The sequence below is a fragment of the Fulmarus glacialis genome, unplaced genomic scaffold (assembly GCF_000690835.1).
Source record: "Fulmarus glacialis isolate BGI_N327 unplaced genomic scaffold, ASM69083v1 scaffold43505, whole genome shotgun sequence".
Taxonomy (NCBI): Eukaryota; Metazoa; Chordata; class Aves; order Procellariiformes; family Procellariidae; genus Fulmarus; species Fulmarus glacialis.
In genome coordinates, this window is record NW_009215919.1 from 47,823 (window position 1) to 59,821 (window position 11,999).

The 11,999-nt window shown below is 38.8% G+C and overlaps 1 protein-coding gene across 4 annotated transcripts in view; it reads right to left on the reverse strand.

The window, feature by feature from the left end:
• Nucleotides 1-10,429, reverse strand: part of EYA4 (EYA transcriptional coactivator and phosphatase 4) — a 50,101-nt gene extending 39,672 nt beyond the window's left edge. For all 4 annotated transcript variants that reach the window (XM_009579094.1, XM_009579095.1, XM_009579093.1 and 1 more), the window contains exons 1-2: nt 10,309-10,429; nt 3,719-3,796 (exon numbers count right to left, since the gene is read on the reverse strand). In XM_009579094.1, the coding sequence (XP_009577389.1) occupies nt 3,719-3,796; nt 10,309-10,429 (199 nt within the window). The remainder of the gene's footprint in view (nt 1-3,718; nt 3,797-10,308) is intronic.
• Nucleotides 10,430-11,999: the final 1,570 nt, after the last annotated feature.

The following is an 11,999-nucleotide window of genomic DNA, read 5'->3' on the forward strand; positions in this document are numbered from 1 at the left end:
TGTGGACTACGCTTGTATCTCATAGATCAGATTGGTAATTCTAAGGGTTATCAAACTTAAACAACTTTCACTGCTGGATAGCCTCCTAACCCTACTTCTGAGGACTCTTGGCAACGGAGGAGATGGTGGGGGCAGGTTGTTATAGTTTTTATAATTGTGCCACTTTATATAGCCATTTAATGAATGGGGCTAAACACTGCTTTATGTTGCTTATATTAAAAACAAAATCAAAACTGTTTCTTCTTGAAAAACTCAAATATTTCTAAGACATCACTACTTGAATTCACCAGAGGAATGCTCTTCAGGGCAGGTATAAGACCCTTGATTTCTCAAGTCTCACTACAGCGCTGAGAGCATATTCCAGTCCCCACTAACGTTGATTCACAGAAGGGACAAGAAGCGGACAGCCAGCTCTTACCAGTTACCCTGTTAGCTCAACTGGCCAAGGTGGCTGTGGAGAATTTAAATGACCATAAACTGTTCTGATAGCATGTGTTGGGTTCAGTATATTAACACAGGCTGGAATTCTGTATTTTTTCATTACGCATCTGGAAAATTCTGTGCAAAGAGGTTAGGATAAAGGGATCTCATTTAAATAACAAATCACAATGTCTACACACAAGGGGACCAAACATAGGTTATACAGCAGTGGTGTTTCCTACCTTCACCTTTACAGCCTTCAGAAATTGTTTTCTATATCCTTTTTGTGTGTAATAAATACTAAGTAAAAAGGACGATGAGAACTTCAAATGTCTCTCTCTCTGCTCCATTAAAATGATAAGCAGTTCTCAAATTAATCCAGCATTGTAAGCAATATAAACACAAGAATGCATGCCCTTACAGTTCAGCAGCTGCAGCAAATTCACAGAGTATGAAAATGTTCAGTTCAAGGCTGTTCAGCTCTCCTCATCCTCTGAATACCCACCCCAATGGTAGTCTGCTGCAGGACCACAAAGCTTCAAATCGAGTACACCGATATTAATTACCAACTGTCATTCTTTGAAGAAAAAGGAGGGGGAAGAGGGGTGTGCAATGTGACTCTCCACCTGGCTAACCCTTGCTAAGAGGCACAGTTTCTCCCAGGGACAGCTCTGCAGGACAGAGGAACCGGAGCCCTGAGCGTGAGCTGCAACATGTGAGCTGCAGCCCTGAGCAGGAGCTTGCCCAATGGCCTGGGCAAGGTCACTGTCGCAACTGTCACTCTAAATTCAGGAGATCTATGATGTGCTTTATTTTTCAACTTTTCAGTCAAAAATTGAGGTTCATGACAGTTACCTGTGAAGCCTAATCTGTGTCTTCTACCCTATAACTCGCACGGTCTGTTTGACCATCACTTTCTGTGTTACAGCTGGTCATTAGGGACAGAGCTGGCTACTTTACACCCCACAGGGCTCGTTCAGCCGTCTGCTCAGCGCCAGGACACGTCACGGGTTTTGATTGCCCTTGGAGCATGGAAATCAATTTTAATGGGTAGAATATTTAAAGAAGAGGATTTCTGCATGGCAGACTCTCAAATGGGTCTCAGCACAAGGATTCATCTTTTCACCCATGTCTCATTTCATAAAATATTTAATAACATACCTAAATCCTTCCCTACTCAACCAAGGATGCTTGAGTCCTTCTGACCTACGCTTGTATGAGACAGAGTAGGTGATATCCCTGCTAGTGGCCCATATGTCTAGGCATCCTCATGAAATGAGCTCACAGGTGCTCTGAAAGCTGCAGGAAAGTACTAGCATTATCACCTTGTCACAGCTGGGAATAACACATATATGTAACTGATTATTAGGAAAAAATCAAACTGTTCAGTGTTGGACTTCGTTATGTATTATTTTTAATTGCAGCTGGTTTGTCTGAGATGACATCTTTCTACTAGTCAGTATTTATTGTCTTTGGCAACCCACTGAACTTCCCAAATAACCAGTTAGCTTAAAAAGTCAGAGAAATACTTTTTTGGTGAGTTTTTACTGTTCTTTAGCACTTCTTCCACAAAACTGAGCCAACCAAATTGTCCAATTTGCAAGTACCAGTAAAAGACAAGTGTGAAAGTAATGGATTTACTCTTATGAAAGGCTCAGTGCTTTACCAAGGCAGCTCTGCGTCTCGCTCTGATGATGAAGACTGCACATCACCCAGATAGGCAGACTATTGATTTCCCACTGTGAATGACCATACTCATTTAATACTTGAGTTTGTGGCCTAAACTGAGAATCAGGTTCATATTTCTTTTGAGTATGCAGGTGGCTAACAGACAAAAATTATTGTGTAAGGCTCAAATTCCTGACTTTTTTTAGAGGCACCGATTGTTTCCAAATCTCTGAAGTGTAGAGGTCTCAACGCTTCTTTTGAAGTCAGTGGACGCTAACGGGTGAGTGGCACCTGGGGAAATCAAGCTGTTACTTAGCTATCTAAACCTGAACTGGAGGCTGCAATTTTTGGCACCCCTTCATGAAAATGTTGCCTTAGCCATGTTTTACACATGGAATCCAACTCAGATGTCTTAAATACATGGCAGAACCTGATAGAATTTCACCAACAATGACAAAATCATATATATGGTTGGACATTTTATAATCTGTAATCATTACTAATATAATTTTAGGGTAGAGTAACAACAGAGTGAAAAAGAAAAGCTAATTTTTAGCCAAGACTATTAATTTTTTTATGGAACTTGTAAGACTTTAAGTTGATGGGGTTCCTTTCAGTATAATCATAATGAGGACACTGTTTTCATTTTTTCTAATCAGAAATAGTATACGCTTGCTTTACACCTCACAAAAGACCTTTTCTTCAGGCACCAAATTTGTTATAAATACTTTTCTGAATAACCAACTTTAGGCATTTACTGATGCCTAAAAAACAATTCCAGAAACATAAACTCAATTTTTAAAACATTTTCATTAGACAGAAACATTGTGATCTCCAAAATATTTTAAATAGGGCTTGACTACATCAGTCTACCAAACTAAAAGTAGTATCCGTGTGGAGTGGCGATTCCTGGCTTCAGTGACTTTTCAGTCAGGCCGCTACTGAACTGGTATTTCAGACGCAAAATTTATTCTCCCCCCTTTCTTTGTTAGTATTATTATTAACAGGATTCAGCTTAATAATTAGAAGGCAGATTATCTCTACTTTTCCACAGTTCATCAGCTTTTAATAATTTATAGGAATCTACTTAAAAATTGCTGTTTGTTTGAATTTTTTAAGAAGTAACTGAAACATGATTATTTAAAGTAAAATATAGACTTCATTTTCATGGAAAGTAAGTAGCTTATGGCAATCTGGTCAGTGTTTAAACTAACACACTGCTCATAAGAATAAAAAGATTAGCACTGAAATATAACCCTTAAGATTTTAAATTTTAAAAATTAGAATGGCTGTTACAAATACAATTCCTTTTTTTCTTCCTAAGATCGTACAAGACTAACACTGAGAAAAATCTACAGTACAATAATAACATTATTACTATAAGATTTTTGCATACAGTAATCGTCTTAGACATCATTAAAGCTTCTTTAAAATCATAGCTCATGAAAATTGTAGATTTTCATTTACAAAAATGAAAAAGCTATCATTATTATTATTATTCAGTATTAAAATGTTACTTTATTGTAGTTTTTTAAAGATTGCTTCCATGCAGTGAAATGTTCATTAGCGAAGGTTATTAAATGCTCTATTAATGTGCATCTAATAATACGTGATCTTATTATGGCTTTACCTGACCCAGTAAAAGTGTCAAGCGATCCATCTCCAGTTGTTGTTGCTGTTTCACTGCTGTTCATGGGTTCTGTTTTGACTGCAAGAAGAGACACTACATAGAAGAATAAGTAGACATGAGATTTTACTTCTAAATTTATTCTGGAGTCTTCATGCCAGTCTCACTAGAGGTAGTCCAGCTAGAACAAGCATGCGGTGCAACAGCTTCAACCTTCGCTCTACCACCGTATTGAGACAATCTACACTTGCTCCGTCTGGAATGGCCATGCACCTACATAACTTTTTATCTGTGCATTCATCTATCTATTGGTTTTAGCAACTGGAATATCTTCTGGGGAGATTTCAACCTAAATCTAATTGATTCTAACAATTCCCTAAGAGTAGCAGAGAGGAAGGAAACATTAGCTGTCAAGGCATGTAGCACATAACAAAAATAGTTTTGCCTGACAAGTGAAACAATAATAATGATATGGTTTCATGCTCATATAGAAGCAAACTACTTTCACAGTGCCAGCATTCTGCCTTTCCCTTTCCCCTGTTACAGAGTCTGTGGGGGACTTTTTGAGCTAGGTCACCAGCAAGCAATTTTCCATAAATGAAGAGAGAAGTTTAAAAGAAAAAAAAGCAAAAAGAACTGGGGTAGGATACAAACGACAGCCATGACAAGTTAGCTTCTAACTCAGAGGTTACCAAACATTTGGCTTCACTCTGAACTCAAATTATTTTTTACGGATCATCATGCACTCTTACCATCCAAGCTATAACTGAAAGCACCACAGAGGCAATCTAGATTTTATAGTTTAATATGTTACCTGAACAGACCATCTGGCATGGACTTTTGTAATGGAGTTTGGGACTCACCCTTCTAATCGATGTGGTAAGAAAGAGCGGTACAGAATACACTACAGCTTTTATTAGATGTTTGACTGGCAAATGTGGAAACCATCAACATATTATCACAATCGCTTTGCGAAGGTCAGTTAGGTGTGTGTGTGAGCATTTATCACATATATATCAGCAACTTGCTTATAGATACCACAGGCCCACACAGAGCGAAGTGGCAATGAGGACCTGCATGGGCCACTACCCTGGTCATATGCCAGGAAGGGAAATTCCAAGGACACAGTCCGGGATTTGTGGAGAAGCCTTTGCTGTGACAGGCGGGCTGGTGGAGCCCCGCCAGCAGGTCTAACATGCCAAGCAAAGGCATTTTCTGCCAGCTAGTTACCTGACGCCTCTGAGGGACATCAGCTAAGCTGACCAAAGCTCTTGTCTGTCAACATCACTGCATCCATGTTTGACTTCACTGGTGATAGTAAGGGGAGGGGGGAAGTTTCATGTTCTGAGCTGGCAATGTATTTACAAACTATGGCTCAGATTCAAGTCACCTAACTTAAGCATATAAATTAGGTGTATACTCATCTCCCTTTATGTCCACTTGAGAAAGAGGCGATTCAGTCCAAATACAGCCTGAGCTGCCCTTGAGTTCACCATCCCTCTTACAGTCTGTAGACAAAAAGGTAGTGGGTGAGCTAAATAAAGGATTTGGTTCTCTCATGGGAGAACAACACCTACAGAACCATACTGTTGTTCCTCCCTGTGTCTGTGAGCACAACGAGGAGCTCACCGGGAACTGCACAGCTATCAGTACAGCCGCCTGTGATGGGCCCTGCGTCAGTCACCCCTCCTACGGTATCACACCCGATTTCCAGACACACTGCTTAAGGGATCTTACTGCAGTAAGTCATATAGGATGCTGCAGATGTCTACAGTTGCACAAGTGACCTACGCTGAATTCAAAATACACCTGTCAAGTGATGTATTTGTCTCTGTGACAGGGAGGGTGCCCTGCAGGGTCGCCGGTGCCCCAGCGCTAAGGAAACCAAGCAGCGCTTTCTTACGCAAGTTTTGCAGTTTTATCTTTCCATTTACTGTGCAAGATTAAAAAATATTTGAATGTGTGTCTTTTAAATGTAGACTTCTTTTCATTATCGTTTCTCTTTAATAAAACTGCCCCACCCATATATTCTCCCTGCAAGCAGCAGGATATTAATTCAATATGAAATCATCAGGGAAGAATTTTAGCCACATTTTTTCAAGCTGCTGTGCACTCCTTGTCATTTTGCAGGCTATTATCTTCTGATTCAAAAAAAAAGCGGTGACAAAAATGAACAAAGTAATTCATAAGAGTAATCAACCATTCCCATTTCTCTATATAGATGAGAAAGATGCGATTTTATTTTCATCAAATCAATAAAATGTACATCAAGAAAAAGCTTAAGGGTCATTTGTCACAAAACAATTGCCTCCACTGAGCCTCGGGCCTCTCAGTCATGTGGAACATGTATTGTTGCCCGAAGCATGAAAAGTAACTAAATTGGTTTTCTGCTTACTATATACAGATGTCTGCATGTACTTCAGCAGGAGAATGAAAAATCATTCTAAGTTGGAAAGACTTGTATTTTCCCCTCTGAAGATCTTTGGTCATATTATACTTTATAAGATGCCTGTCTCTTTTCTCTGCAGAGTTTGGACATTTTACCTACATGAAAAAAACTACTTTTTAGTACCCTTATCTGTTTCTATTCAAGACGGTATTCCACTATTGCCCATACCAAGCTACAAACCTATGTTCAGTATTGCATCCAGCAAGACACTCCAGTATGTGTCTAACTGTTTTATTTAACAAAAACTTCAGTAATGAATTGAAATGTTTACTTTAGAATTGTGTCTAGTTCTGGTTAATGCCAGCTGCAGTGCACTTCCATCAGCACCAATAGTCACCATCTTTTTCTCTCCCTGTCAAGCAGAAAAGGATCTAAAACAAAAGAAACTCTCTCGTGTACTTAACTTGAGGAAAAACATCATATTGGCACTGTGTTTTGTTGAAAAATACACGTAAAGAGTATTTTTATATGTGCTTGATTTTAAACAGTTCTACTTTGTTACATTCTGATTTTATCACAGTAAGGAATTCATCAAGGTCTTTCTTCAGTATAGCTAGACATTTGGACTATTACCTTTCTTTCTTTATGATGTTGCATATCATTAAACCAAGAGGGGACAAAGAACAAAGCTAACTAAAAAAAAAAAGAATTCTAACATCAGATCAAAAACCCAAGAACATTTAAAGCTGAAATCAAAATAAAAGCTGACACCAATTAAAAACACAGAATCATCCCTACGTTTCCCACATGCGAGATAAAGCGTGGTTCTGATACTACTATGGCAACTGCTCTAGACATAATGCAAAGACTCAGAGTTTGAATCAGCATTTTGGATGAATACTTTGAAGTCTATACATTTAATATTCTATTTTTTAAAGTGTGGATTAGTTTTAATTTTTTTTTACATATTGAAAGAGTAAAAATGACATGAAAAACAATCTCAAGCTGGAAATACATTTGAGCGTTGCTAACAGTGAAGACTGCACATGCTAACAGAGCAGAGCTACCACGACGGTCAGGGGATGGGGCATATGATGTACAGGGACAGACAGAAGAAGCTGGGCTTCTCTCAGCTGGGAACAGAAGACTGAGGGGAGAGCTAATTGCTGCCTGCAGTTATCTAATGGGAAGGTGCAAAGATGACAAAGAACAAAGGCACACTCTTCTCAAAAGGTGCCCTGTGAAATGACAGGAGGCAACAGACACAAGCTGCAGCAAGGGAAAAATCCAATTAGATGTAAGAGGAAAATTCTTTGCCGTGAGAGTAGTCAGGCCCTGGGACAGGGGCCCAGAGAGGCTGTGGCACCTCCACCTCGGAGATATTCAACACTCAACTAGACGCTGCCTTGGGCAACGTGATCTAACAGCAAAGGTGGCCTGCTCTGAGCAGGGGTTGGCCCAGCTGACCTCCAGGGATCCCTTCCAAAATTAATTATTATAACGCGAACTCAGAATACAGCTCCCAACAGGCAACAGCTTCTACAACGTAAGTTCTTCACTTGATGAAAGGACTTAGCAGACCAACATGACTATTACTCTGCAAAGCTCTCTTTTTTCCTAAAGAACCTCTTAAGTTAAGGACTGAAAACGAACACAGAGTTTTAGGGGCAAGAGGTGCTACTACTATGCATGAAGCAGGACAAGCAAGTGCAATAGCTATTAGAGCAAACAAGTCTGACTAAAATCTCACATAAAACAATAAACCACACAGCTTGTCATAGGAATGATTTTCCTCTTTCTTTTAGCAAGCCTTAAGGGTTTTCCCAGGAATATACTCAACTAGAAGCACAGATCTAAATGTTGTACTGCCTATGGAAAATCAGATTTAATGCAAGTAATGCAAGGACTTTCACATTACATTTCCTCAATACTGATAATCAGTACTTAAATTATTACCTTCCACATTTATCTGAACACGCTGAACAGTTAACTGAGGTGACAGACTAAGTTAGCTCAGTCCTTCCTTAAACTTAAATTCTTGTAACTGAGCAGGAGCATTCACATGGAATCAGTTATTCTAGTGCAAACAATCTTTTTGCTCAAGTCTGAACTTTTTTGGGGGTAAATTCTCTCTGGGTATGTGGCTTACAAATGGCAAGCTAATTCTGAGGGTTTTTTTAAAAGGAAACTTTTTGATCTCTTCCTAACTTTAGTCCAAACCTGCACAACTTAAGCACCTGTGTAATGGCTTGTAGAGAGTCATGGTGACGCATGTTTACACCTATGATTAATCCCATATGTACTGCAACAGTGTCACATATATAATTATTATTAATCATTATAACTCATAACAATCAATAACACATGAGAGGGAACTCATAAATGAAAACAACAGCTTGGAAAATTTGGCCGAATGTTGTAAAGTGGCAAGTTTCATGCAGTAGCACACTAGACACAAGCTTTAATTAATAATGAAAGTAGTAGAGTAGTAACAATAATGTCAACCTTGATTTGTGCTCAGGTAATCATGCAATGTTGCACCTAAAAGTAAAAGAAAAACAAATGGGCATTCTGTGGAAAATTCTTTGGTCTGACTTCCAGCAATGCTGGCAGTTCCCAGCAATGTTGATCACCACGGGGCTCTACCAGTCTCTTAGAGCATGTAGACAGTTAAGCTAATTTTAAGTGGGTTAAATTCTCCTTGCTCACCAAATGACTTTCAAAGTATGGCAAGATAACTATTTATTGCAACTTCCTACCAGTTTTCGGGCTGTGGGAAAGGCCTCTGAGAAGGGGTGGAGAAAAAGGGTTGGGGGGAACCCCATGAAAATGCTCAAACCGCATAACAGAAGAACAGAGCAAACCAAGAGAGATGTTACACAGCAGTCACGGAGACACACCACCACACACATGCACTGTACCAGGGTCTCTCATACTCGTTGCAGAAGAGGGAGTACTGCAATTCAGCAACCAGTCTGCAGTATTTAACACAGTCATGTTGTCTCCTGAGAACAGGAATGGTATAACGGTTCATTGTCCCAATGTCTGTTCAGGGTACGTGAATAGCCTTCAAGGCAAGTCAGTGTTTTTGCACTTTGAGCCAAGTCTTTTAAGTGCACTGTATTGCTTTTATGAGTATTATTTTAACTGGTTTATTTATGCAAATATAATACAGAGGCATCTAGTTATTAGTGTTCTTTAATGGTATGCTTGAAGTTTTCCCTTCTCTTTATGCCGGAATAAAGATTCTATTTAAAAATATAAACAGGTTGAACCTCAATGGTTAAGCCCTTCTCTGCAGAGCTCTGTTACCCTCACATTTACATACACTTTTTATTGACATTGACGGATATATTTTACATAAATAAATATATAAAATATATAAAATATATAAAATGCTTTACATTGTGTCCAGAAAGAACAAACTAAAAAAATTTTCTTGGTGCCAACTGTTAAAATAGACAGCAACGTATAACCTCCAAAAAAGAGGACTGAAACTCCAGCTTGACTCGTATCCATGGTGTCACTCTCATGGACACTAATGGGAACAGGGCTCCATCTCAGAATGTGGTACCCTGCCTCCCACTGAACCAATTCAGCTATGGCAGAATCTATTATCTGAAAGCACTGGAACATCTGTGTTGTAGCTGTGTGGTTGTGCTGTCCCTATAGTAATAGATACAGCAGTAATAACCAGTTACTTTTGAGGAAAATCTAAAAATCTCTTTATGACAAACTTTCATTAGCTGCCAAGAAATGGAATTAGCATGTTCATCATGTAAAAAAATTACCTAAGCCTAATTTTGATGCACTTCTTTTGACAGAGATTTTAAATTAGCCTAAACATGTGTAGCTCAGAATATAAGAGTAAATTATTACTCAGCAATGAAGTATGACGCAGAAAATGCAATCTATTCCAAGTTACCAACAGGTATAACCAAACCTTTAACACTTTGTTCAAATAAACCATTCCAAGATTTTCCTTGTTTCACCTTTGCACAGTTCTGCCTCTTGCTTCAATTGGTACAAATCGAAGAAGTGCTGTTGGAATTAGTAGATTTACACTGGTATGACTGCCATTTTTTCATAATTCTTTCTGGGCTTATAAATGGGGTCCATGCTCATCCTTGAAATTATGTTAAAAAATGTATATGACTAAAAACTAGCCAAAACTTTCTATGTGCCATCAGTGTCTTATACTTACCTCCTGTTCCATTTGTTGTAACTGATGTGCTACTGAGATTAGGTTTATCCAGTTTGGAACTACCCGGTGCATCACTACTTCCAACAAGATTATGAGGACTGGCTAGATCTTGCATTTCCATAGACCTGTTAAAGAAGAAGGTGACAGTATTTAGACACATTGTGATATTATCTATAATAATATGCTTTTTCTGTAACAACTTTTTTTACATGGAGAGTTTGTAATGCAGCCAGATTAACAAATCAATACAGGTTCCTTTAAGGTCTTCTTCGCTTTTTACCAAACCTAAGAAAGTAGCTAATGATTTGATGTGAACAGCGACAAGGCCAGTATTTTTCACTTTTCCTTTAGGTATTATGAAGTAAACGACACAGGCTTATGAAACTGCTCAAAGAGCTTGTAAAAGATGTGCATGAGGGAGTGCATGTATATGGATGGACAGATGGAGGGATAAATGGATAAATGCACATATATAGGTATTTCTTAGAAGAAAACAGAGAAATTAGTGAAAAGTCAGTCATTACACAAAAAGTCAGAATAGGAACTTCTGCCTCCCACTATCTGTATTCCAACCACCATAGTCATTGCATCCACACTAAATCATAGGAACAGACCATACAGGTGAATGAACAGACTTTCACGCACATCTGGAAGATTTTTCACTCTTACAAATGCATATATTCTTAGTAGCTCACTTGATATTTTTTTCTTCTGAGTCATTTCTAGGAAACTTGTAAAATTTCAAGTGGATTTAGACCGCAATGGATTTCAGCATCACAGTTATACTGGGTGACCGTGGATGGCCTTCATTCAGTGACAACAGATCTGCCTTTCTCAGACAAAGCAGACAAAGCAGACAAAGCAGACAAGGAGCACTTCTTGTTAGACCGGTAATTGCAATCCAACTTGCAGTGTGTGCTTGCCTTTTCCTTGCTTCATTTATAAATTAATTACACAGATTTTTTCCCCAAAGAAACATTTTTGCTATGTATAAGCAAAGTTGCCAGCCCATCTGTGACTGGAGAACCATTTACCATATGTATACTACAAAGGCCAACAGAAAGATTGTCTTACAGAGCTGTAAAAGCCCAATTGCATTGTAGAAGACTAAAATGTCTAGGAAAGAGATGAACAGTTGGGATAGTTCAGTAAGAATAACCACTCCTGTATATTGATATTCTGGACAGAAAGAGCAGTGGCAAATTGTTAAGGCAACACCCAGTATCTTAAGTATTTATTTCAAGTTTCACTTTGAAATTGTCTACCTTCTGTGCTCCACACATCCTCCTCTGGGGGAAAAAACAAACAAACAAACAAACAAACAAAAACCTACCATCTTTCCATCAAATATGGGTCTGCTGTCTGAATCTATTTTTTTTCTCCAAGATAAGGGAAAGAAAAAGAAACACAGAACGAAATTGTCTCCCATTTTGTGCCCCTAATCCCATTGTTCTCCTAGATGCTTTAGCTTGCCTCTCGTTTAACCCAAGACACAGATTTAGAGCTCTCCTGTCTTGAGTATCTTCCAGGAAATGTAGGAAATACTACATCTCAACTGGGAAAATGCACCAAGGCCTTACCTAAAGGCACATGAAGCCCCGGCAAAGAATCTCATTGACTCCAGTAAATGCTTGAATCAAGCCTGAGATGCACCAATACTCCACTGGCAGGGCAGCCTCCCAGCAGCAGTC